Raw genomic sequence first — 23,736 nt, 5'->3', positions numbered from 1 at the left:
TTGGTATCCAATACTTAAAAAATTTGAAGCTTTTCATAATTTTTTTAAGTTTAAACAAAAGATCAAATGTGAATTAATGCCAAACAACATATCCTTCACACAGATGGTGCTAGAGAGTTTATTAACACTCAATTTAATTCTTTTAAAACAATGAGGAATTATTCATCAATTTACTTGACCCAACATCATCATATAATTGAAACTCTTTGTGCTCTTCTCATGGAGGCTAATCTTCCTCAATTTCTATGAGTTGAAACCTTAAATACAACAATTTACCTCATTAATTGCCTACCGTCTCTAAATACTCATAACTTATCTCCCTATCAACTACTTTGTGATAAACTTCCCACTTACATTCATCTCAAAAAAATTTGGTGTCTTTGCAATCCTTGGCTTCGTCCATAGTCCCAATAAACTTTCTCCACTATCTCGGCCTTGTTTATTTATTGGTTATGCTCCATTTCAAAAAAGGCTATAGTTGTATTCATCCTTCTACCAATAAAATTTACATATCTTGTCATGTTATTTTTAATGAATCTATTTATTCATTCACTAGCAATTCTTTTCCAAAGCTTCCTTACTGCAGTCTACTCCCAACCTCCCTTGGTGTTAATTACGACTTCTGGCCTACCGTCCCCTCTTCATCCCTAGCATCTCACTGAACTACCAGCTAACCCATTCCTACCATCAACAGTGATGCTTCCCAATCAGCCCTACTCCAGCTATATCATCATCTAACCTCGCAACATCTCTACCTTTACCCAATACATTGATTGTTGCTGCTCCACCTCAACCCCATCCTATGCTCACCAGACTGAAGACTAACAAACTGAAACCCAAACAAATTTTTACACTTTCACAGCTTATTCAGCCAATGGATCCCACAACTTATAGTCACCTCATTAAACATGAGCACTGACACACTACCATGTCTCAAGAATTTCAAGCTTTACAGTCTCAAGAAACTTGGGATCTCGCTTCCCCTGCCCCTATAAGCAAAATCTTCTAGGTCGCAAATAGATGTATAAAACAAAATTTAATTTTGATGGTCCAATGGCATGATACAAAGCCCATCTCGTAGCCCAAGGCTTCAAATAAGAACATGGATTTGATTATACTAAAACATTTAGCCTAGTGGAGAAAATGCCAACAGTGTAGGTCTTCATTATCATTGCACTTCAAAGCAACTGGCCCATTCTCCAACTAGACATGCCTACTGCGTTTCTGCACAAGCATTTGTTTGAAACAATATATATCCAGCAGGCTCAAGGGTTTCAAGATTCTCTCCATCCCAATCATGTGTGTCAACAAAAGAAAGTCATTTATGATCCCAAACAGTAATCATGTCAATGGTATGCAACTCTCTCAAGTCATTAACAAACTTTTGGCTTTCAGTTCAACATTGTTGATCCCTCATTATTGGTATATCATCCCATTCCAATATCGATGTATCTTCCCATTTATGTGGATGACATTTTGCTCACCGGCAATGATCAAGCTACTTTGAATAGCCTACTTGACAACTTACAAGCTAAGTTTTCCATGCAAAACTTGGGGTCTCTAGATCATTCCTCAGCATTCAAGTTGTATCCACTTTATGGCCTGCACTTGAACCTAAATCAGTATGCTCAGACAATTCTTGCAAGGGCTTCGATGCAGAATGCCGAAGCTGTGTTGATGCCCAATACTCTTAAACCGGCCACAACAAATCAATCAATACTAGAATTTTCCAATCCTACCTTATATCAGCAATTAGTTGGATCATTGCAGTAGCTTACACTCACAAGACAATATATTACCTTTGCTATCCATCAAGTGTGTCAACATATGCATAAGCCTCTCAACAATCATGTTGGCTCCTTAAAACTCCTGTTGTGTTACATTCAAGATATGTTGTTGCGATACATTCAAGGTAAACCACTTCTCAAATTGTGGTTATACAAGGATTCTCTTATTTTATATGGCTATGCTGATTCTCATTGGGCTAGAGATCCACAAGACCAGAAATCCACTTATGGATATTGCAATTTCTTAAGCAAGTCTCTCATGTCTTGGAGTGTTAAAAAGAAGGCTACTATTGCCCGCTCATCCACTGAAGCCGAATATCGAGCATTGGCCATTGCTGCATTTGAAATTATTTGATTGTGACACCTACTTGCTGATTGTAATGCTGCTCCAACTGCTCCTACTTCTTTATATTGTAACTATACTTATGTAATTGCTTTAGCTGAAAATCTAGTCTTTCATGCTCGCACTGAACATATCCAGGTGGATTGTCATTTTATTCGAGGCAGCATTCAAGCTAAACACATCACCGTGCATCATATTGCAACTAAAGATCAGATAGCGGATGTCTTTACTAAATCATTGTCAATCCATAGGTTTAAGGCGTTGGCTGATAAGCTGATTACAGCAGTTGCCTCATCAGCTTGAGGAGGCATGAAAACGGCAGCATACAGTATATCGTGGAAAGCACAAAGCTGGCATTTTGTTATTCCATTCAACCTATATATATATATATATATATATATATATATATATAGGAATTGGCTACAGTTTCATGGTTCTGCTATTATAGAGTTTCTCTGCTACTGATTTATTTTATGCAGGTTCACAATATAAACAGCTGGTTCCCTGTCATTCGAAGGATTTACTTAAAACCAACATGGAATTCAGGATTAGTTACTGAGAAGTCTGTCACAAGCAGTCATGTTCTAGAGTTCACGTGCATCATAAAATTTAATATAAATAGAACGTGTGTTTAGTTAATGTACCCTTCAATGTGTATTTAACCAATGCACCCTTCAATGGGAGAGATCATTAGAAGGGTCATCATGCAGAAAATTTCCCAACATGACTGATACACCCGCTGGGCATCTCCAAGTATCGTGCAGGAAAATTCTTCGTATAACGCTCTTCTAAGATTTCCTCCTTTTACAGAGGATGTTAGGCCAAATAGGATTAGAATAAGGCATTAGTTACACGATTGGGATTTATAAGAAATCCATATAAAATATAATTAACATTGAAAGCAACTCCAAAAAGAATGAGCAAATCATCGAGGACTATAATATATTAACGAAGATTGCTTCTTAATAGCATTTATCTTTCATGAATTGGAGCATAGACATGTTGTATGATTCGCATAATGCATTTTGCACATTGCAGGGTGTGTGCATGCAACACAATGGATGTGTATGGCGTAAATGCATGTTTACATACACATTTGTACGTGTGTATTTTCATATAATGTATTTGCATATTGCACAATACATGCACATAATATCTTTGCACATTACGTGGAGCGTATGCATGGTGAATTTGAATGTTGGATAAGGCACTTAGGTAACACATTTTTGTATGCCGGGTAGCATGTGTATAATGCACTTGCGTTGTATAATGCACTCGTGCAGTTGACAATATGCATACATGCTATTTTTGCATGATTGGTGGTGCATTTGCAAGATGTATCTGTATGATCAATGGTATGCATACAAATTATACAGTGTGCCCACACGATTGAAGAATTACATACATACTGCTTAATGAATATGTATAGCACATTTGTATGTTTAATATATGCACATTATACAATAGGGGCTCGTAGGAGAAACCCTCTTTCAGTGATTTGGCATGATGTGCACACTTTAATTAGGGGTTGTACAACCATGACACATAACAGTGCACTATTTTGTTTCTTTTTTAAAACAGTTGTTCATAGAATGTACAACACATTCACGGGGTGTGTACAAGCCTCCTAACTTTAACAGCTCGTGTGCACGCTAATTAAGGCATTTGTGTACCCGTGACTTGCAATGAGATTAAAATTTCTCATTTTACTATGAACCATTTAACCAAGAAAATTATCGGGAATATGCGGAGATTCTTATGTGTTAACAATTAATGTAGATACATTTTTGTAGCAAAAGTAAATAATTTTTTTCACTTTTATCCTCCTCTTTTTAGGATAATTATCATCTGTATTCGGGTGTATTTATGCTTGTATTTCATCCGCTGGTGAATACTCAAGGGATCCAAAACCAAAGCCTTTAAATTATATCTTGACATATTTTAAACATGGATCCTAAGCTGGTGGGACACGCCGGCGTACCATCCCTATCTTTTAGCAAAGGGATCAAAAGCTGGAGGGGCCCGCAAATGATTTGAATTATATATTATACATAGGAGGGAGGTTTAATCCATTTTTCACACTTCATTTCTGCAAAGAGTGTTGTTGCAAAGTTTAGGTGTGTGCGAATCAAGAGCTAAGAGAAGGGTTTGGTTCCTACCTGTTGGTGAACAACTAGTTCTCCTAACAGTTCACTATAAGTTGTATTCTGTTATGATCTGAATTTTCTTTCATCTTTACTTTCAGTATTTGGAACCTAGGATGTCATGTGTTTTATTTTTTATTAACTTAGAAATTTAGGCAAATTTTAGTTTCTTTAAAATTCTCTAAGTCATGAGTTTTGTTGAAAATTTCGACATCACCCTGACGTCATCCCTACGTAGGGGGCTTCATCGGGATGTGTAAAGCCTTATCGCCTGCCAAGAGAAAGGCAGTCACGGTAGGTGTCAGGTGACACCGTGATCAAAACTTCATTCCCCGCCTCCCAAAAAAGGCAGTCACGGGTCTTCGAGCACCTGTTTATAAAGCATATCATTTTCCTCGCCTACTAGGAAAAGCGATCATGGGTACTTAGTTTCATGCAAACGAATTTTACCGCCTGCTAAAAAAAGAGGTCACTGGTACTTTATTTTCATGCAACGAATTTTCCCGCCTGTCAAGAAAAGCTGTCACTGATACTTAATTTTCATGCAATGAATTTTACTGTCTGCTAAAAAAAGTAATCACATGCACTTAATGAATTATAAAATATTAGTGTCGTGTTTATATCTTAGGTGCGCGGTGACCGAGGCGACGGCGGCAATGGCAACGCATAAGAGACCTGCAACGCACGAATTAATTTTTCTATCATCAATTATGATATTAATTATAAAAATATATTTATTTATTTATATGGGGGCTAGAGAGAGAAAGCAAGTGAAAGAGAGGGCTTTTGGTGGAGGAGATATAGGATGTGTAGGAATACGAGAGAGAGTAATAGAGAGAAAATCTCCTCTCACTCTCCAATTTTAGAGAGAGAAAGAGGGAATTTTTCTCACTAGGATGGGAGATATAAAGGAATGGTGATGAAGAAAGGTGTTTGGGATGGAGAGAAATTTTTTTCTCTCTAGGCTAGAGAGATAGTGGAGGTTGATGGGGCTTTTTAGTTGGGGATGTGTAGGAAGTGTGGGAGAATGTTTTTTGTGAAGGGAGATTGGTGGTTTGAGGAGTGGATGTGGAGAAAATGAAAAATTAGGGTTAGGGTTTGTTTTAGGTTTATGAAGAAAATGGTGGAGAACGAAGAAGATGAAGGAAAAGGAGAAGGAGAAGGAGATGATGACAGAAGAATATGGAAGGAAATGGAGGGAGAAAGAAGAAGAAAGAATATGAAGAAGGAAGGAGATGAATGGAAGAAGAAGAAGAAGAAGAAGAATGGAAGGAAGAAGATTTTACCTTGGAGAGCTTGGAGGGAGCTTGGCCCGCGGCTTCACACGAGAGAAAGGGAGAGAGGGCTGAACAGAGAGGGGATTTCATGCGTGAGTGATTGTGAGGGAGAGATGGGGGCCGGTTGGGATTATGAGGGAGTTATGTGAGGGTTTAAGTGGGGGTATTTAGGGATTTTGATATTTTTATTTTTTTAAACATCTTTCTCTCTCTATTATTAGTATTAATAATTATATGATGCAAAAAAAATCACCATAGGGGTCAATTTAATGTCACCTCGATGATGGACGTGCTGAATGTAAATCTCAACCAAATGGGTCAATTCAAAAATACCCATCAAAGATTCAAAATCATATATCTATTGATAAAATTAATATTTAAAATTGAAATTCAATCATCTAAATAATTTAAAGCAAAATCCATCCACCCTCCGCAATAATCTGCCGAGATGGACAAATTTTAAAATCACTTCAGCTCACAAAGAGCAAATGTCTAGTCGAGAATATTAAAAGGATTAATTCTCAAACAATTTCTTGCCAGTAAGGACATGACATTTGCTCTTTACTGGCAGTTGCCACCAGTGGTTTCGCCGCCAAAATGGAGCCACAAGTAAACGGTTTTGACCGGGACCCTCTAACTGGGTGGTTTTACCGTTAAATGGTACCACTAAATTACGGTCATGGTCAGAGCCAATATGTTTCCCAACGGTGCTAAATCATTGAGTAATGAATCAATAGAGTATGATCGATAGAACACAAAGCCCTTTGTTAGCTAAGGTCGACTCAAATCTATCTATTTAGACAAACATTTATCCTAAGTCTATAAGGTACCATTGGATGAAGCAACCCATAGCTGCCGACAAGGATCCTTCGATCAGGTTGGGTCGACTACCTACTCATACTACGTAGACTAGGAACAACAATAGCCCGGAACGACGAAACCATGAGATATTGATCGTGTTCATCATTATTCCCCCCACCATCCGCTTTAAGTGTGCGGTGATATAAATTTTAATTTTTAAGTATCAAATCTTGCCACTACTATATGTCAGATACTAGTCTTAATCGAAAGTTCTCTCTCGCTATCGGGAGATGTAATTAACTATAGGGGCTTGCGCCTATAGGAAACCTGACTCAGATTATAAAGTTCTCGCAAAATGAGGGCGAAATCTCTGGGTAATATCTTATTCAAAACTCATTGTCTTCTAAAAATTTTCCTCGAAACTTACTCGTTAAAACTCTCCTCAACGACCTGAAAAAAAAAAAAGAGTTGCGAAGAGGCCGGAGCGCGAATTTTCGGAGCCCACGAGACAATACTTGCTTGATCAACAACTTATCAAAAGTACCACAATACTAAAACAATTACAGGAAAATAGAAAAGTTTCAATTATCACCATAAGTTTACTGAATTCTGCTAACAGTGGAACTAATAATATAACTAGAAATGGTTTTAAGTGGGTAAACAAGGACACGATTCCAGAAATTGAATGTAAGAAATCAAGCGAAATAGCTCTCAACTACAACCTCTCCTGTATAGATCCCAACATAAACAATCACCAGTATACCTATATGAGTTTTCGCATACAACAAATTACGAACAAAAATCAGATTTAGCAAAATGATGCAACTGTCAGATTATTTGACATCTGGAAGAACAATCCGAACCTTTTGAACCAGAGTAGATAGGATCACCGTACATTGGATAAAGGCCAGAAGCAGAACCAATATTTATTACAACTCCAGGCCGCTTAGCAGACCGCATATTTAGGATCTGCATAGACACAAGAAACGTAATCAATATAATCATATCAAACAGTACATGCCTAAGTAGAGACGCAAATTGGTAATTACCATACTATGCAAGGGCACAATCCTATTTAAGTTTTAATTTGGAATGCGGTTGGTTACAACACAAAATGCTTTGATTTAAATAGATGATCAAGCAAAAATATCATATACTTAACATATTTTAGAAAATACAAATTCATATAAATCTCAAACACAAGCAAACAATTACCAATGGTTCAAACACACGATTTGAAAAATAAAGACTAAAACTCTGATAAAAAATGGCACTAGCATGCTAGTATATTAACAGAACATAAAGCGAGCAATCACTGAAAAACTTAATTCATCTAAAAATAGAGGTAAAAATGTTGAGTGAAAAAAAATATATTCTGTTTATTTAGAAGGAAGATATTCTATTCATAAAAGGGGAAACAATAAAATATCCAAGAGGACCATCAAATAAACATTGACAAATAATCATAATTATACTTTTCTAAGAAAAAAGATACTGCTAGCAATCCCCCAAATTGGAGCATATATATCAGTCAGCTCCAACTTGTTATACTTTTTTGGCAACTAAAGAGGACACAAATTTTTGGTTAATATAACTACAAACTGTTCTGAATAAGAAGAAGGCATTACTACTTGGGTCTCCTTCTAAACAACATACCCTAGAAGTTATTCCATTTAAACTAAAGAGGACACAAATTTGGGCATTAACACAGCTTTCGCATTCCGCATATTTGGCAACTAAAGAGGACACAAATTTGTGGTTAATCAAAGAAAGTGAGCTAATTTGGGAGGGAAGTATCTTGCAATTGGTTTTCTGCTGTAGTTTTCTTTTTGAGTTTCCTAGTTGCGCCTAAGATTTGTGAGAGAGCCAATCTATCTCTCAAATGATAGATCAAATGTATCTTGCATTATTTTGTAAGGAGAAATCAGAAAACAACTATTATCTTTGTGCTCATATGCTTTTCTTCTCTTTTGTTTGTTGTTTTTAATTCCAATATGTATCAAATTGGTATCAGAGCGAGGTTTTTAGAGGCACTGCAACAAAAAAAGTGGATGCACTTAAAGGCGAAGTAGGCCAAATCAAATCCGAGATGGAGAAGAAGTTTTCAATCATACAAGAAACTGCAAGAAGATAAATATAAATAAATAAATAAATAAACAAACTTATTTTCTACTTTCTTCTTCTTCCTCTCCGCTCAAACCTCTCGGCTGAAACTTATCATATGTTTTGCTTATACAAGAGTCAGTGAAACTAAGATATTACTCATGAGGAGTTGTTAGTTTTCACCCTCATACACGATCCTTCGTTCAACGGCTCGATCCGACTCCGTTTGAGGCGTTTACACACGCGAACGGCCTGATTAATTGTGGTTTCATCTATGCTCCTCTCAACCTGCTCTTGCGGGCTCTTAGTTAGGGCTAGCTGATTCAATTGAACCAGCCAGATTAAACCAGGTATTATAGAAACCTACATGAGCAATTTCTTGCCTTTCTTGCCTTTACTCAGAAGGGGACTGCCATGGAGTATATGAAGAGATTTGAGATTTTGTCAGGGCGATTGAGGGGAATATCATATGAGGTGTTGGAGAGAAATTTCATGAAGGGCCTCAAGTCCGACATACAAGGGGACCTCTGATTGTTGGGACCGCGAGGGTTGAAGGAGACGATGGAGCTAGCCCATATAGCAAATGATCGGAGACGGATTGAGAGAATCAGTAAGAGCAGAGTAGCGGGAGGCTCTTACACAAGTACCTCAACTTCACTGGCATCGAGAACCCAGACAATATCATTTTAGTGGGAGACCACGAGGGAGAAGAGTGGGGGGGTTTGCCTAAGGGCCAACTTCAAGCGCCTCACAAAAGCAGAGGTGTAGGACAAGAAAGTGAAAGGTCTGTGCTTCTGTTGTGATGAGAAGTATGCACCAGGCCATCAGTGCAAGGACTGCACACTCCAGGTTATTATGGTACGTGATGAGGAGGAGACCAACAGTGAGGATCTGATGGAGGAAGCAGAAAAGGGAGAAGAGCACCTACACCTTGAAGTTTCACTTAACTCAGTGGTAGGATTTACTCCAAATCATACCATAAATGTGAGGGGACAAATCAGGGAGCGTCCAGTGGTGGTTTTTGTGGATAATTGGGCTACCCACAACTTCATATCAAATCAGATCGTGGACTAGTTGGGATTGATATTGACGGACACATGGAGCTTTGGAGGCATGATGGGAAATGGAAAGTTAGAAAGGAGCAGGGAGATTTGCAGGAGGTTGATGCTGACACTCCAATGCCTACAAATAGTGGAGGATTTTTTTCATTTGGATTTGGGAAGCACTGATGTGATCCTAGGGATGAAATAGTTGCAGATGATAGGGGAAAACAAAGGTTGAATGGAAATTATTGACTATGGAAATTAAGGTGGAGGGGGAGAGGGTGGTGCTGTGGGGAGATGTCAGCCTATGCAAAACCATGGTTTTACTCAAAACCATGGTCAAAGCAATGCAGGGGGCAAGGCTGGGCAACTTGGTGGAGTTGCAGAGCCTGATGGAGATTCGAGATCCAGGGCAGGGTGAGACCCCTGAGTGTGTACATCAGCTTCTACAATAGTTTCCTAAGGTTTTTCAACATCCTAGCAGATTACCGCCACTCAGGGAGCACGAGCATGTCATCACCTTGAAGGAGGGAGATTCTCCTATCAGTGTCAGACCGTACTGATGCCCGTAAATTTAGAAGAATGACATAGAGAAGCTCATCGGATTGATGCTTGAGGCAGGAATCATCAAGCCCAGTGTGAGCCACTCTTCCATCCCCATTTTACTAGTGAGAAAAAAGGATGGTAGTTGGAGATTCTACGTGGATTATAGAGCCCTGAATAAGGAAGCTGTATTGGATAAGTTTCCTATCCGCGTGATTTATAAACTGTTGGATGAGCTGTTTGAGGGCAATCATCTTCTCGAAAATTGACCTAAAGCCAGGGTACCACCATATCAGAATGAAGTCAGAAGATGTGCACAAGATAGCATTCAAGATTCATGAGGGTCACTACAAGTTTTTGATAATGCCTTTCAGAGTAATGGTGAAATAGATGGGGATATTATTAGTAGAATTCAAGTTGGATGGATTAAGTAGAGGAATGCATCAGGCTTTGTTGTGTGATAGAAAAGTACCACTCAAACTTAAAGGAAAATTCTATACGATGGTGGTTAGACCTGTAATGCATTATGGCGCAAAATGTTGCAGAGATGAGGATGCTCAGGTGGATGAGTGGCTTTCCTCTTACAGATAGGATACGAAATGAGCATATACGTGAAAAGGTTGGAGTAGCTCCAGTGGCTAATAAGATTAGAAAGAGTCGCCTTAGTTGGTTTGGTCATATAAAACGGTGGTCTTTCGATGACTCGATTATGAGAGTAGATGTATTAGATTTAACCTATGTTAAGAAAGGTAAATGTATACCTAAAAAGACTTGGTTATAAAACATTAGAAATGACTTTTCTGTATTAGATCTAAATGAGAATTTGACTCTTAATTGGACACAATGGAGAAAAAGGATTCATGTAGCCAACCACATAGTGGGATAAAGGCTTGATGTTGTTGTTGTATCCAAACCTACTTAAGGAGCATAAGCACTTATAATATTAATAATATTAACATCAATAACAATCTTTAAAGCTATAATTCTATCTACAATTCTATTAATTTTGCAACATTGTCCTTCAAACTATTATATATAATCACACATACACCATTTCTAGTACGATTCTTACAAGAATATCATAGTTTAAATCATAAATTAATCTCCTTAGTCTTATCTCCAACCCATTTAGTTTCTTGAATGCATAGAATATTTATCTTCCTATGAATCATGGCGTATATTAATTCAATTAATTTACCTGTAATGAAACATATATTCCAAGTTCATATCCTAATATTAGTTTCATGGAGTAACTTCTTTTCCCACATACATCCATAATGTGGGAACACTTGTCTATTTAACACTACACCTGGGCGCCGGTGCAGCATCACTTGCACACTTGTCACTGTATTCAGGTCATAAAGTGCGTCGTCTAATATTAACACAATGTATTAAAGGATTCATGTCATGATTATTTGACAAGTTTTACGTTAGTTGTCAACTACCTAAAGCAACCCTCCACTTTTCTCATCCAGAACTTGGGACCTGGCAACGGCAGTATTTACATCATTAATTTAAAGCCTTATAAAAAATTCTCTCATTGTCATAATCATTATTATCATTAACTAATTAATTATTTGGGGTCAACAATGTGAGTCATTATCCTCCATTCATTCTTTAGATAGTTGCATGTTGAGTTAAGAATAAATTGTTAGAACATCAATTAGCATGAGGTAGAAGGCAGTTATGTAAGCTAAATGTGTTCCTTTTACATGGAGAAGTATCTTATTGTTCACCTTGTCCCTCAGCCTTCATGCCCTTGAACGTCGACATGCTTGAGTAGGCCGTCACTTGAGGTATCACTTTGTATAAGTGAATGTAACTATTTCTATATTTTTTCTTTCTTCTAATTCTTGCTTCCCCTTCACTTTTGTCATGTACGTAAATGTTCCTATTTAGATTGTAACATTTTATTTGATTTAGTGAAATGTAATATATAGTTTAATTAGGTAACCCAACTCAATTTCTCTCTCTTTACTAAATCCAATTTGGTCATATTCAACTTCTAGAATGAAGCCCTTCAGAATTTGATATCTCCCAAGCTCCCCTTGTGAAGGAAACCATCCAGGAATGGGTAGAGTTTTTGTCTTAATGCCTACAAAATCCCTTACGACACAACATCTCTATGAAAAGAGTATGGACAGGGAGTATCTAATCCTCACCGCAACCAACAAAGCAATACAGTTTAAGGTAAGAAGCTTCCTCCCATAAGGGAAAAGAAGGGAAAGAACAATAAGTAAAGAGATAAGTGCAAGTTGCAACTTAATTATTAAATGGCCCAATTTTGAAGGATATACAAAATGAGCTTGTCAAACATAGACATCATGCTTCAAATATGCTAGTAAATCATGCGAAACTGCTAGGATGCAGTCAGGACCAAAATACCTTGAATAAGATCAACTATTTCTGATTTTTATTTTGCTATGACTTTAGAATTAGAGTGCAGGATATAGGACAGACTCTTCAACATTTTATGCTAAAATTGCTATTTAGGCACGCCTACAATGTTTATGCTGAGATTGTGAATGCACAAAACCTTACAAAGTTTACGCTGAAATTGTGATGAACATCAGCATAAGCTTTCTAAGCGGCTGTCATCCTAAAATTTATTAAATCATGGTGGCAATTACTTTGGGGCACCGCCATATGCATTATACAAATACTTAAAATTCCACATTAGTGTTTTCAAAGCTCCAATGAATATTGTAACCAGAACAGACTTATTGTAAGCCTTCGAGGCACAAACAAAATTCATTTCAGATACCAATTCCATATTTTCAGTGAATAGTTCCACCCATTCCCAACATAGAACAAAATCATCATGCAGGTGGATACCATCTGATATTATTTTGATAGGTAGTCAGAAGGCTAAGGCTTCGTTTGAAATGGCTTTTTTATTGCCACTTGAAGTAACATTTTAGTACAAAATTTTTAATTTTGTACTAAAAAGCTGTTTCAAGAAGCGATAAAAAAGCCGCCCGAAACGAAGAAGCCTAAGTTAACACAACACAATAAATTATTATGATCAAGAAATGGTACAACTTATGGATGATAATTCTCGAATTTAGCAAAGGTAGGAAAAGCGTTTGCATGGTGAGCATCAATCCAAGGACGTACTGAAATTTCAATTGTATAACCAACTAAAAAAAACTAATTCAAGCATTATCTATACCGCAAGACGAGTACATTCAATAACTGCAACCAAGTTCACATTAATAGTACGCCTCCAGGTACTGCTGCCATCAGTTTCGTCCCGATGAAATATAACCCGACTAGCAATTCCAGCATTATTCACACATATATCCAAACTTCCGTATGTCATCATATGCTTTTCAAAAGCAGCAGCTACATCTCCTGCACATCAAAAAAAAATGATGAAAGAATATGTCAACTACAATTTTTTTGCTTATCTCGGGTCTTCCAGACCAGCTTAGTACAAAAATAAAAAGTAGAGAATTTATTTAAGAAGGAACCATCATTCTTCGTGACTTTAGATCCATGAACCTAACAACTCATTAAAACAAACAACAAGAAAGTCACAAAAGGACAAATGAAAAAATAATATTTCCCTATTTTTAAGGACTCTTTCATGATTATAAGTGACACTAAGCTTTGTAGCGATAGGGTTCAAAAAAGGATCAATCATGCTAGCAATAGAGAAAGGGTAGATGAAGATTCTCCGAATACAAGATGAAACAGAAAAGCTAGTATATTAAAACAGATCTGATGTGAAACAAAATCCATGCGAAAGTGATTTGCTTAAAGAAGTTTGCACGCTTAGATTTAGAGGCAATAATAAACAAGATCTTATGCGGAATTAAACGATAAGATAAATATGAAGTGGTACTTAGCTTAGGTTAATTCTCATGCATAGAAGTTAAGTTCAAAAGATAGCCATCTTAATCCAACGTTGCATACGTAGATTGTTCCAACAATAAATTTCAATACTAACAATAAGATTAGGCTATGAAAGATCCCTCATACAACTCTTCTAATTACTAGGCTTTAGCGGAGACGCATAAATATGATCTTCATGAAGATAATAAATTCACGTTCAAGGATGTAACTATGAAGATAGCGAATCGGATGTTGAGTTTACCCAAAGATAAGAGAGATACGCACTCCTGCAGTATGATTTGAGTGTTGGGGACGACTAGGACAGCCACCATGAGCTTCTTCGCACCACCAATTAGCCACGAAAAGGTGTGTATCTTCAACACAGCAGCAGTTTCTGTTTTGGACAGATTCTGGACATCATTTGAAACCTTCCGGATGAAGCTATGGTGCTAGGAGATTTGTAGAATCAGTGGACAGCAAGTTGTAGAAGAGCGTCCAGCAGTTGGAAGGTTTCAGGAGGTGGGAATTTAAGTTTCCCTCGCTGGAATTCCTCCGGATACCGTTGGGAAGAAACCAGGATTTGTGGGCAGCAATTTCGTCTTTCCAAAACAGCAATTATGGGTCTTCCACGGGCTGAGGGAGCAAGGCAATCGGCTGAATTTCAGGCTGCAGTCTTAGGAAGAAGAGAGCTCCACGTTGGATTGAGTTTGGAGAAGAGTTAGTGGAAGAAAATTAGGGAAAGGGGCTTGGAAAATTTCGGCCAGCAGCAGGGAATGAGTTAAACTCTTTCCTAGAGAAGTCATGGCCCATCAATTGAAGCCCATTAAGGTGTGGCCGGCGGTTTCAAGAGAGGAGGGGAAATAAATGCTAATCCTGAAATTAAATTCAAAATTTGAGAGGTTTTGGGGAGAAATCAATTCGAAATTTGATTTCAAATTAAATTGTAATCAATGCATTAATTGGTGGCTTGAATGGGGCTCCATTCAAGGTGAGGCCGGCGGCATGGAGAGAGGGGAGGAGGGGGAGGAGGGCTTGGTCATTTACCTTCCCATCATGTTGATGCCACATAGGATAAACTAATAATTCCACATGTCATGAAATTTGGCTTGGATCAATTCAAAAACTTTCCTTTTTAGGAATTTTGCAAATATGGAAAGTTTTGAATTTCAAATTTGAAATTCAAAATCGGTAACTCCTTTATTTATTGCTAGGCCACAATCAAGGAGTCATTATAATGATTGACATCTTCATCATGGCTTGGAGCAACGGGGTGGCCGGCGGCCAAAGGAGGAAGAGGGGCTTGCCGTCGGGTTTGGGGATTTCTTGATGAAGCTTGGGTTGTAGTGGAGGAAGCTAGTGGGTAAAGTGGTGGATGATGGGATCTCGGGTAGGGCTTGGCATGGGGAGGAGGAAAACGAGAGTTGGAGAAGAAAATAATAAGATAAAATAAACCACGAGTCGAGGACGCTTCCAACGACTGGCGGGGATTGCTTTTGCCCTCACCTTGGGCTTTTTTTCATATCAATATTCATCATCCTTTCCAAGAGGAAGGGGAAGGCTTAAATAGCCAATTACATGAAGAAGAAAATAAAAGACACAATTGCCCCTAGGGCAAACATAAAACAAAGCCCTCAAGTGAGGGTAGAAATGGAAAAGTGCAAATAACAAATAAAATACATGAAAATAAATAGACACGATCGTAGCCGTTGATCTTCGATGTCCTCATCAAGATCAAAGTATCAAACTGATATGCAGATTGAAAGAATGAGAATGTTCGATAGTTATGGAAGAGTAATTCACAGAGGATGGCCACATAGGATTATAAACTAACCAATTTGTTATGCGTACATGGATGTGTACCTTAAGATAAAGATACATGAAAGAAAGTAATCATACACCCTGCTAAAGATTTGTCAACTGACAAGCTCTGGCTAATAAAAAGGCATGTTCGGAGGTTAAAACTTTGTCATAATAGAACTATGTCCAATTCTACAGAAATCATATTCAACTGCACTTTCAGTTATCATTTTAGTTCAGTTGATCCATTCCAGATATGAAACATAAGTTCAAAAGTACAGCAGTAATTAACTAGAAAAAAAAAAGATATAGACAGGAAAAGTTCAAAAGTAAATAAATAATAAACCAGAGAAAAAAAAAAGCATGAAGCAGCACGGAGAGAGAAAAAGAAAAGGGAAACAATACAATATAGATTAGCTTTATGCCAGAATTATGGATTTTCAACAGTTTTGATATAAGATGAGCTTCTAATAATGAGCTTCTAATATAATAAGTTCAAGGAATACCCTTTAGATTCAGAAAAAAAATACATAAAAAGATAAAGCCGCAGCCACGCCATAATACTTACTCGAGTTGGTAACATCACACTTAATATACATAGACGAAGGGATCCTCAAGTTCTGATGGAATCTGGCATTCTCCTTCTCGATTAAAAAAACAGCATCCTTACCGTTCTCTTCAGAAAAGTCAAGAACTGTCACGAATAGGCCTTTCTGAGCAAGGGCCAAGCTGATTGCCCTACCTATAAATGTTGTTTAAACCAATAAAATCTATAAGGATAAAATTGTATTAAAAATCAACTGAAAATACATTAATTTTTCTTGGATCCAAATGAGATCTAAATATACAGCTAAGATGAGAAAAACAGAAACCACCTTCCTGCAACTCAATCAAATGATGATGTCTTTAAGATATATTCCAAAAATAAGAATCGCCTAGTCATGGCGCACAAGTGCCTCAATTAAGGCCCATACAGACACAACTGTAGAATAAGTCCAACATAAGGAATGCCGAAAGAAATGGAAATTGCTCATTGATGTAGTATGAGTTAGGAGAAGAAGGCAAGAGTGAAGAATGGAAGAAGAAAGAAAGGATGAGATGAAAGCAAAAAAAAAAAGGCTGAAGGAAAAAAAGAAGAATGATTAAAGTTCAGTGCAGTGCCTTTTAGCTTATTATAAAGATATATGTGGTTTTAAAAGGTTATTTTGATGAAGTATATAAATTGTTGATTGCTGCTCAATCATCTCTCTTAATTTTCAATTATTTCTCAGCCAGCAAAACCTAATTTTATCATCTAGGGAATTTAATTGTGCACGCATTTGTAGCTTACTAGTTTCATAATTATCCTTTCTTACTATTAATATATGAGACAAAGCAAGGGCATCCACGGATGCCAAGTGTTCCTTTTAATCAAGAGAAGGTCTTGCGCTAACTAATCATACTTTTGCACCCCTAGAAATTTATATTTGCATGGTTATATATCTTTTCTGCATACAAAATACTTTGACAGTTGCAGCCTTGGGGAAAACCTTTATGCTTCACGTGCTATCCAATCAATGCATTCAATTAATTAATCAATGAAGCCTATAGCTGTCCCTATCTAATTAGATCATGAATCATATTGATCAAGTGGGAAATTATCAATATCTTGCTCGTCCACAACATGCAATTGGAGATTTACACCTTACCTACTTCTTATAAGTTATAACTCCATGAATCCCAACCATACATAAAATTTACCTATGATTTGGATAAACTAAAGCAGTGGAAGACTGTCCCTTTATGTGGTCTAGACTTCTTCCACTATGAGCAAAATGAAGTACAGTTCAGTACTTTAGGCGATAGTCAAATAAAGAAAATTTCCGCGCCCTAGTAATCAGTCTACCTAGTCACTAAGAAACCATAGGAGAAGAAAGGAATTAATCCCATATGGACACTAAAAAAAAATCATTTCTATATCCCATCATCAACCATAAAAAAATTTAATCTAAACCTACAATTTATAATAGAAACTATATATTCATGAATTTTCTAAACCTATTAAAATTAGAATAATGGAAAGCATATCAAAAATGATAATGACAATTTTACCGTTTATTATTGAAATTATGACAAATAATTAGAAACTCCATAAAATAGCTGAATAAATATAATTATTTTGACACAAATAAGAACCAATATTGATAACTAGAAGAAAACATCTTACTCCGCATCATTTTCATTGGAGTACAGAGAACTCTATTCCAAAAAGTTGAAATGCTGTTATAAGAACTGGAGATCGTCAACTATATTACAAAACTAGCATAATACATCCATAATACTCCCTCCCTGCCTTCCTCAAGAAACAATTGTGTGACTGATGTTATATAAATCCAATACAAGTTGAGTTTCAACAAGCGTGTGGATTTGAAATAATTATGTGAATTTCATGGTCTTGTGTTTTTCCTGGTAATTTGGTTATTGAATTAATATATGAATTGATTTCTTTGTATTTTGAGTTTTTCATAGAAAAAAATATGACTTGTTTTTAGAGATTAAGAATTAATAACTTCAGTTTTTTTTGTGATGCTCGCATGATTTTTCTCATCTCATAATGGATATGCATGAGAAATCCCAGACCCTAAATTATCAACATTAGACACTTTTGTTGCCATGGAAGCAAATCAGACCATCTCCGAAGGCCAAAATTAAATCAAAATTTCAGACCTGATCTTATCAATAGCAGTCTTTGAGCTTAAGAAGAAGAAAAAAAATCCAGAGATACCAATCCCAGGTGACTTACCACATCTGCCATGTCATTTACTTCTCTCCACCATAACAGAGTATAAAAAATAATTCAATTGACACAACCAGCGGATGAGATCAAATCACACATGCAGGAACGTCTTCATACATATAACAAGCTAATATATCTATCGAAAACCGAAAAAAGAAAATCACCGGATGACCTGAAGCAAATACGAACTGCAACCAATAAATCAACTGATTTCAGCCAAAAAAATCTTTTTTCCTGAAGTTTTCTTTGGTTTATTTCATGATTTCATCAGTAAAGTTCTACAAAAACTGCAAAACGAAATACACTAGCACCCTTACGCCATCGAATTCCCCTTTCTAACAAGATATGCTCATGACCCAGGACAATAGATCATACATAAATCAACTCCAACAACACCAATTTTTTTATTGCATGTAACTTATTTATTCACTAAATTCAACCACGATAATAACTTAAAAGGTATTTCTAACGAGAGTTGAAGGAAATTTCCTCTGATTATATTAGTCAAATATATTGGATTATTTGTTTTTGAGCAGACAAACGATTCATTTAGAACATTGGAACTCCGCTTCTTTGACCTTAATAATAAAATATAATGCGGGGGCTGGGGGCGAGGCATGGAGTGAGAAAGATTTAGTTACCAATTCCGGAGGCACCACCGGTGACTAGAGCGGACATGCCGGGCTTAAGCTCCATGGCCTTGCTCGATCTAAGTAGGGTTTCGTTGGCTGGAGGAGAAAACAGTCAGATGAGCGAAGCGATGCAGATACGCGTGAAATGCGACGATATGTACTTTACTGAAAAACGGCGGGACTATGGGGCTATTTGGCCACAAGCATTAGGATTTACTAATTCTGTAAATTTATATTTAATATGTTTTGAGATAGTTAAATTCTAAATATTATTGAATATAATATAAAGTAAATTTGATTATATTTTGATGCACTAATTAACTGTTTATTTTAGAATTTAAATCTTCTAACTCAAACAAAATGTTAATCATATCAATTGTATAATTAACAAATATTAATTATAAGATTATTTTACTTGTAACTAATTTATATGATTGAATATTATTAATTTTTATTTAAAAATTTTTATCAATCCTAATTAGATTAATTGAATATTTTTATTATATATTAAATTTCTAATTAATTATTAATCAATAAAATTCCAAATTAATGAAACGTAAAAAATTCCTATTTATCCTTTAAACTCTAAATGAAGATCTAAATATGAATCATCGACTATTAAAAATTCTTATTTATAATTAATTCATTTTAATTTCTTTATTATCTAATTAGAAGGTTCTCTAATTTACTATTGCTTTGTTTCTAAAGTTTAAAAAAAAAAAAAGAATAAGAATAATTGCAGGAAAAATGAGTTGGGAGAGAGTAGGAGGCATTCTTCTTTTCGTCTTTTCGTCTTTGTATATGACCCAGCTTATTTTGATCTGCTAGTTGGGAGATTTGGCTATCAATCAAGAGGTCTTGAGTTCGAAGCTTATGCATGAATTTGTCTAAATGTCCTAACAAAAAAATAAGTCTCGATAAATTTACCTATTTTCTGATTTAGTAAATCCGGCTAAACAAAAAAGAAATGATATTTAAGATCCATTATTTTTTTCTTGATAAAATTAGGTATTATCCAATTCCCATTGCAAAAAAAGGATAGTTACAAAGCGTAAACATGCAAACATGCATACATCTCAAGAGAATTTTAATGGTAAAACAAGAGCTGCATCAAAAACTTGCAATGTTCAAAACATAGAAAAAGAAACAACATACAAACAAAAGACTAAGCAAATTTCCAAATACATGTACAATAACTTAACTCCGAATGCCCAACATTTCACCCATAGATATATAATATGGGGCACAAGAAAGATGTGCACTGCCATTTGCTAAAAATATCTTTCAACGGGAAAAATTATTCTGTCAGGACGCTGCACTTCGTCTGGAGACTAGAATGCATCACGTCATCCCTCGCTCGATACCGCTTACGTGGCGCATTTTAGTTGGTCTCTAGACAGCGTTCTACGTCCGGTCTCCGCACATAATAGTTTCTCTTTCAAGCGGGTGCAGTAATGAATTCCCAACATACATGGTGAATATGAGATTCATCATCATCTATAAATACACCAAAAAGCAGTCATTTCATTAAATAATCCCTCCAGTTCTCATGATGTTTGCTCCATTTGTGAATTTTAAGATTGATAACCAACTTAATATGTTCAGAATGATCTGCGAGGCAACCTATAGTGCTCAAATCTTATATTATTTCTTTCAAGCCAAAGATAGAAAGCACAATAGCAAAAAAGAAAGGTATAAGAGCCTTTTAACAACAAGCCTGACAGGTTCCAAATCCTCAATGAACCCAAACAGTTGTGGGATAGTTGGCCTTAGTAGGAAGGTGGAAGCAGATAAATAATTAATGAAAAGATGGTTAACAGATCTAGCCGAAACCCAACAAAAATAATATTTTGATTCCACAAGTATTCCTTTAGGGAGGAGAATTTATATTTTTTTATCCATTCATAAAAACTAACCAACTGAGATTCGAATACTTTAGAGGCAGCCATAAAAATTTCTATGGTGGACAAAAGTCCCAAGCTATGTGGTAATTTATTTGATGCGATTATGATTTCTTCTCCCTATGGTTTTTTTCATAGAGAAACTTAATGTCCTCTTCATCATTGGTAAGCCATTTAGTTATTGATCTTTGTATAGTCCAAGAGGGCCAGGAGGGGTATTCATTTGCAAGTGTTTCATTAAGCTCCTCGACTTTGACATTAAAAGACGGGTTAACAGAATCTTTATCAAGAAAAAAATAGCAAGCATTTTAAAAGTTTCCAAATTCTTGATGAAGTGATATAATTAGAAGTAACCTAAGTATTTCAAATTACTTATAGACTTAAGCTTCCTCAACTTGGTGTAAAAAGAGAAAATTGAATCTCCAACACATAACCAGTAAAAGAAGAATGAAGTGCTTTGTAAAATTGGTTATACTTTGTCTGGATGTTTTTTAAGAGAATATGGGATTATTAGGTCAAGGAGGTTAACAATTAAAGGAGATGGTCGCAACACCTTGGGTTATCTATTATGTAGTGAGAAGGAGGGAATAAATCGAGGCAAGCCTCATTGAAAAGTGTCATATTAAGCTTAATATTGAAATGTCCAATGTCTAGAAACCCAAGTAATTACCATCGATATTTGTTTAGTTTTTATTTAATGATAACTATAAGTCCTAAAGTGTTTAATGAGCCCTTGTGCAAGTGAGGAAGTGAAATGGATAAGCGAATTTTTATTTAGGAGTTTTCTTTAGGAACATTGTGGTGTCGGGTGGTGGGCAGCACCGTAGTGTTGAGCTCTCATATGATGGAATTGAATTTGAACTTGCATTGTGGTGTAGGGTGGCGTCTCCACAACACCTTGCCCTCTGTTTGGAAAGATGTTGGGGGAATCTAGAAGATTTGGATCAGTGTTGTGTTGTTGAGGGTCTAGTACCGTGGTACTGAATAAAATTAGAGATTTTTATATGAAGAAAATATCTAAATCCATTTCAAAAATCCATCACCCCCATATATTGTCGGAGAGGAGAAGAGAGGAGCATAGGAGGAGAGAGAAAGTAAGGGAGAGGTTTTAGCGGCCAAGGTTTGGGTTTCGTCCATCAAGTTAGTTAGGAATTTTATAGAGTACTAGGTAGACTTTCAAATCCTTATCTCTGATATATTTTTCTTGGGTTTTACGATATTTTCATTGTATAACTTTCAATATATTGTCTTACGCTTTATTTTGAACATTTTAACTATATGAAATCATTTTTTTTACCGGTTGGTTTTTCTTATGCGAATTTCTGAGTATATAAATGAAGTGGGGCTTTTCTGGCAATTGTGATTGCTATGTAAAAGTTTTAAAATGTTCCTATAAATATTCCTCTGAAATTATGAATTAAAAGGGAAATATTATGAAACCCTTTAAGTAAAAGAAGCTAAAATTTTAAACATCGAAGTGCCTTTTGGTGTAATTGTTAGAATTTTATTAAGAAAATGCACAGTTAAACATGCTCATCCCAGAGAAATCCTAATATGGGTTGCCTCCTTGGAATTTATACCAATAGGACAAAATCGTGAGGCTATTAAGCCCAATCGGATAATATTTCAATAGTTAAGAGTTTGTGCTATTACAAATATATCAGAACAATACACCAATCGGAAGATGGAAACTAAGTGTCATGCATGACAAAGTGGTACGCTATGTGAGCCACCTCTTGAACCCTGTACGGGATAAAATGCTATGTGACAGGAGTCGCCACTTGAACTTGTAGGGGACATCTCTAGAATCATATATACCAGGTGAATGATTATGGGATAAAGATACTGATGAGAACATTAGTTATATAAATGGAGGAAATTATGAAATCTCATAAGTAAAATAAACAAAACTCTTAAACATCGAGACGTCTTTTGATGTAATTATTGAAATTTTATTAAAAAAACTCTACAATTAAGTGTGCTCATTCCGGATAAATTCTGAGATGGGTGACCTCCTGGAAAGTTATACTAATATGATAAATCATGAGGCCCTTAGGCCAATGTAGATAATATCTCAATAGTTAAGAGTTTATGTTGTTACAAATATTCAGTGAATAACTGAGTATTATGTTATACCAGTAATATGGTTTTTATTAGTGATTATGGTAATTCATAAATTATTTAATAACTACATGGAAATCACAAATTAGCTACTATTACATCTATGATTGTATGGCATAATATGGGAGATGTTTTGATATGTGAAAATTGCACTCTCAGATTTTTATAAGTATCATATATGTTCTGCTTTGGCCTTATCTATCTAGTGCAGATCTAGGAGAGATTCTGGCCTCAATTGATGAAAGCATATGTGAGAGGTTATGTGGGACTATTATATTTTGATTTTGTCCTCCCTTGTTATAGGCAAGTGTGGGAGGATCAAGGGAGGCATAAGTGGAAGTGAAGTTATAAACATGCATAAAAACAATTACATTCTAATCATCGCATTGCATATATATAATTAAATATAATATAAGTGATATTCTAAATTGAATGTTAATAATTTCTGAATTTTTTAATAAACTATGATTAAATATAAAAGTTAAGTACAAGTTAACTTCTGATAACAAGTGTTATGTGAGGTATTTTGAAAACTCCTTGAAAATGTCTTTAAAATCTTAAAGAAACTTCTTTTACTAATGCATTATTTACTTTTTAGTGTATTTTAATTTCATTGAAATTTAAATTAATA

The 23,736-nt window shown here is 35.9% G+C and overlaps 1 protein-coding gene across 1 annotated transcript in view; it reads right to left on the bottom strand.

Moving 5' to 3' along the window:
* The window catches only part of LOC110115436 (prostaglandin reductase-3), a 94,812-nt gene extending 75,534 nt beyond the window's left edge, over positions 1–19,278 (bottom strand). The window contains 4 exon segments of the mRNA XM_028700340.1: positions 7,216–7,321; positions 13,214–13,395; positions 16,244–16,417; positions 19,093–19,278. Of these exon segments, the coding sequence (XP_028556173.1) occupies positions 7,216–7,321; positions 13,214–13,395; positions 16,244–16,417; positions 19,093–19,147 (517 nt within the window). The 5' untranslated portion in view covers positions 19,148–19,278.
* Positions 19,279–23,736: the final 4,458 nt, after the last annotated feature.

This window comes from Dendrobium catenatum, unplaced genomic scaffold (assembly GCF_001605985.2).
Source record: "Dendrobium catenatum unplaced genomic scaffold, ASM160598v2 fragScaff_scaffold_1483, whole genome shotgun sequence".
In the NCBI taxonomy this organism is placed as follows: Eukaryota; Viridiplantae; Streptophyta; class Magnoliopsida; order Asparagales; family Orchidaceae; genus Dendrobium; species Dendrobium catenatum.
The sequence above is the reverse complement of the archived record's forward strand: the minus strand, read 5'-3'. Positions and strand labels throughout refer to the sequence as shown.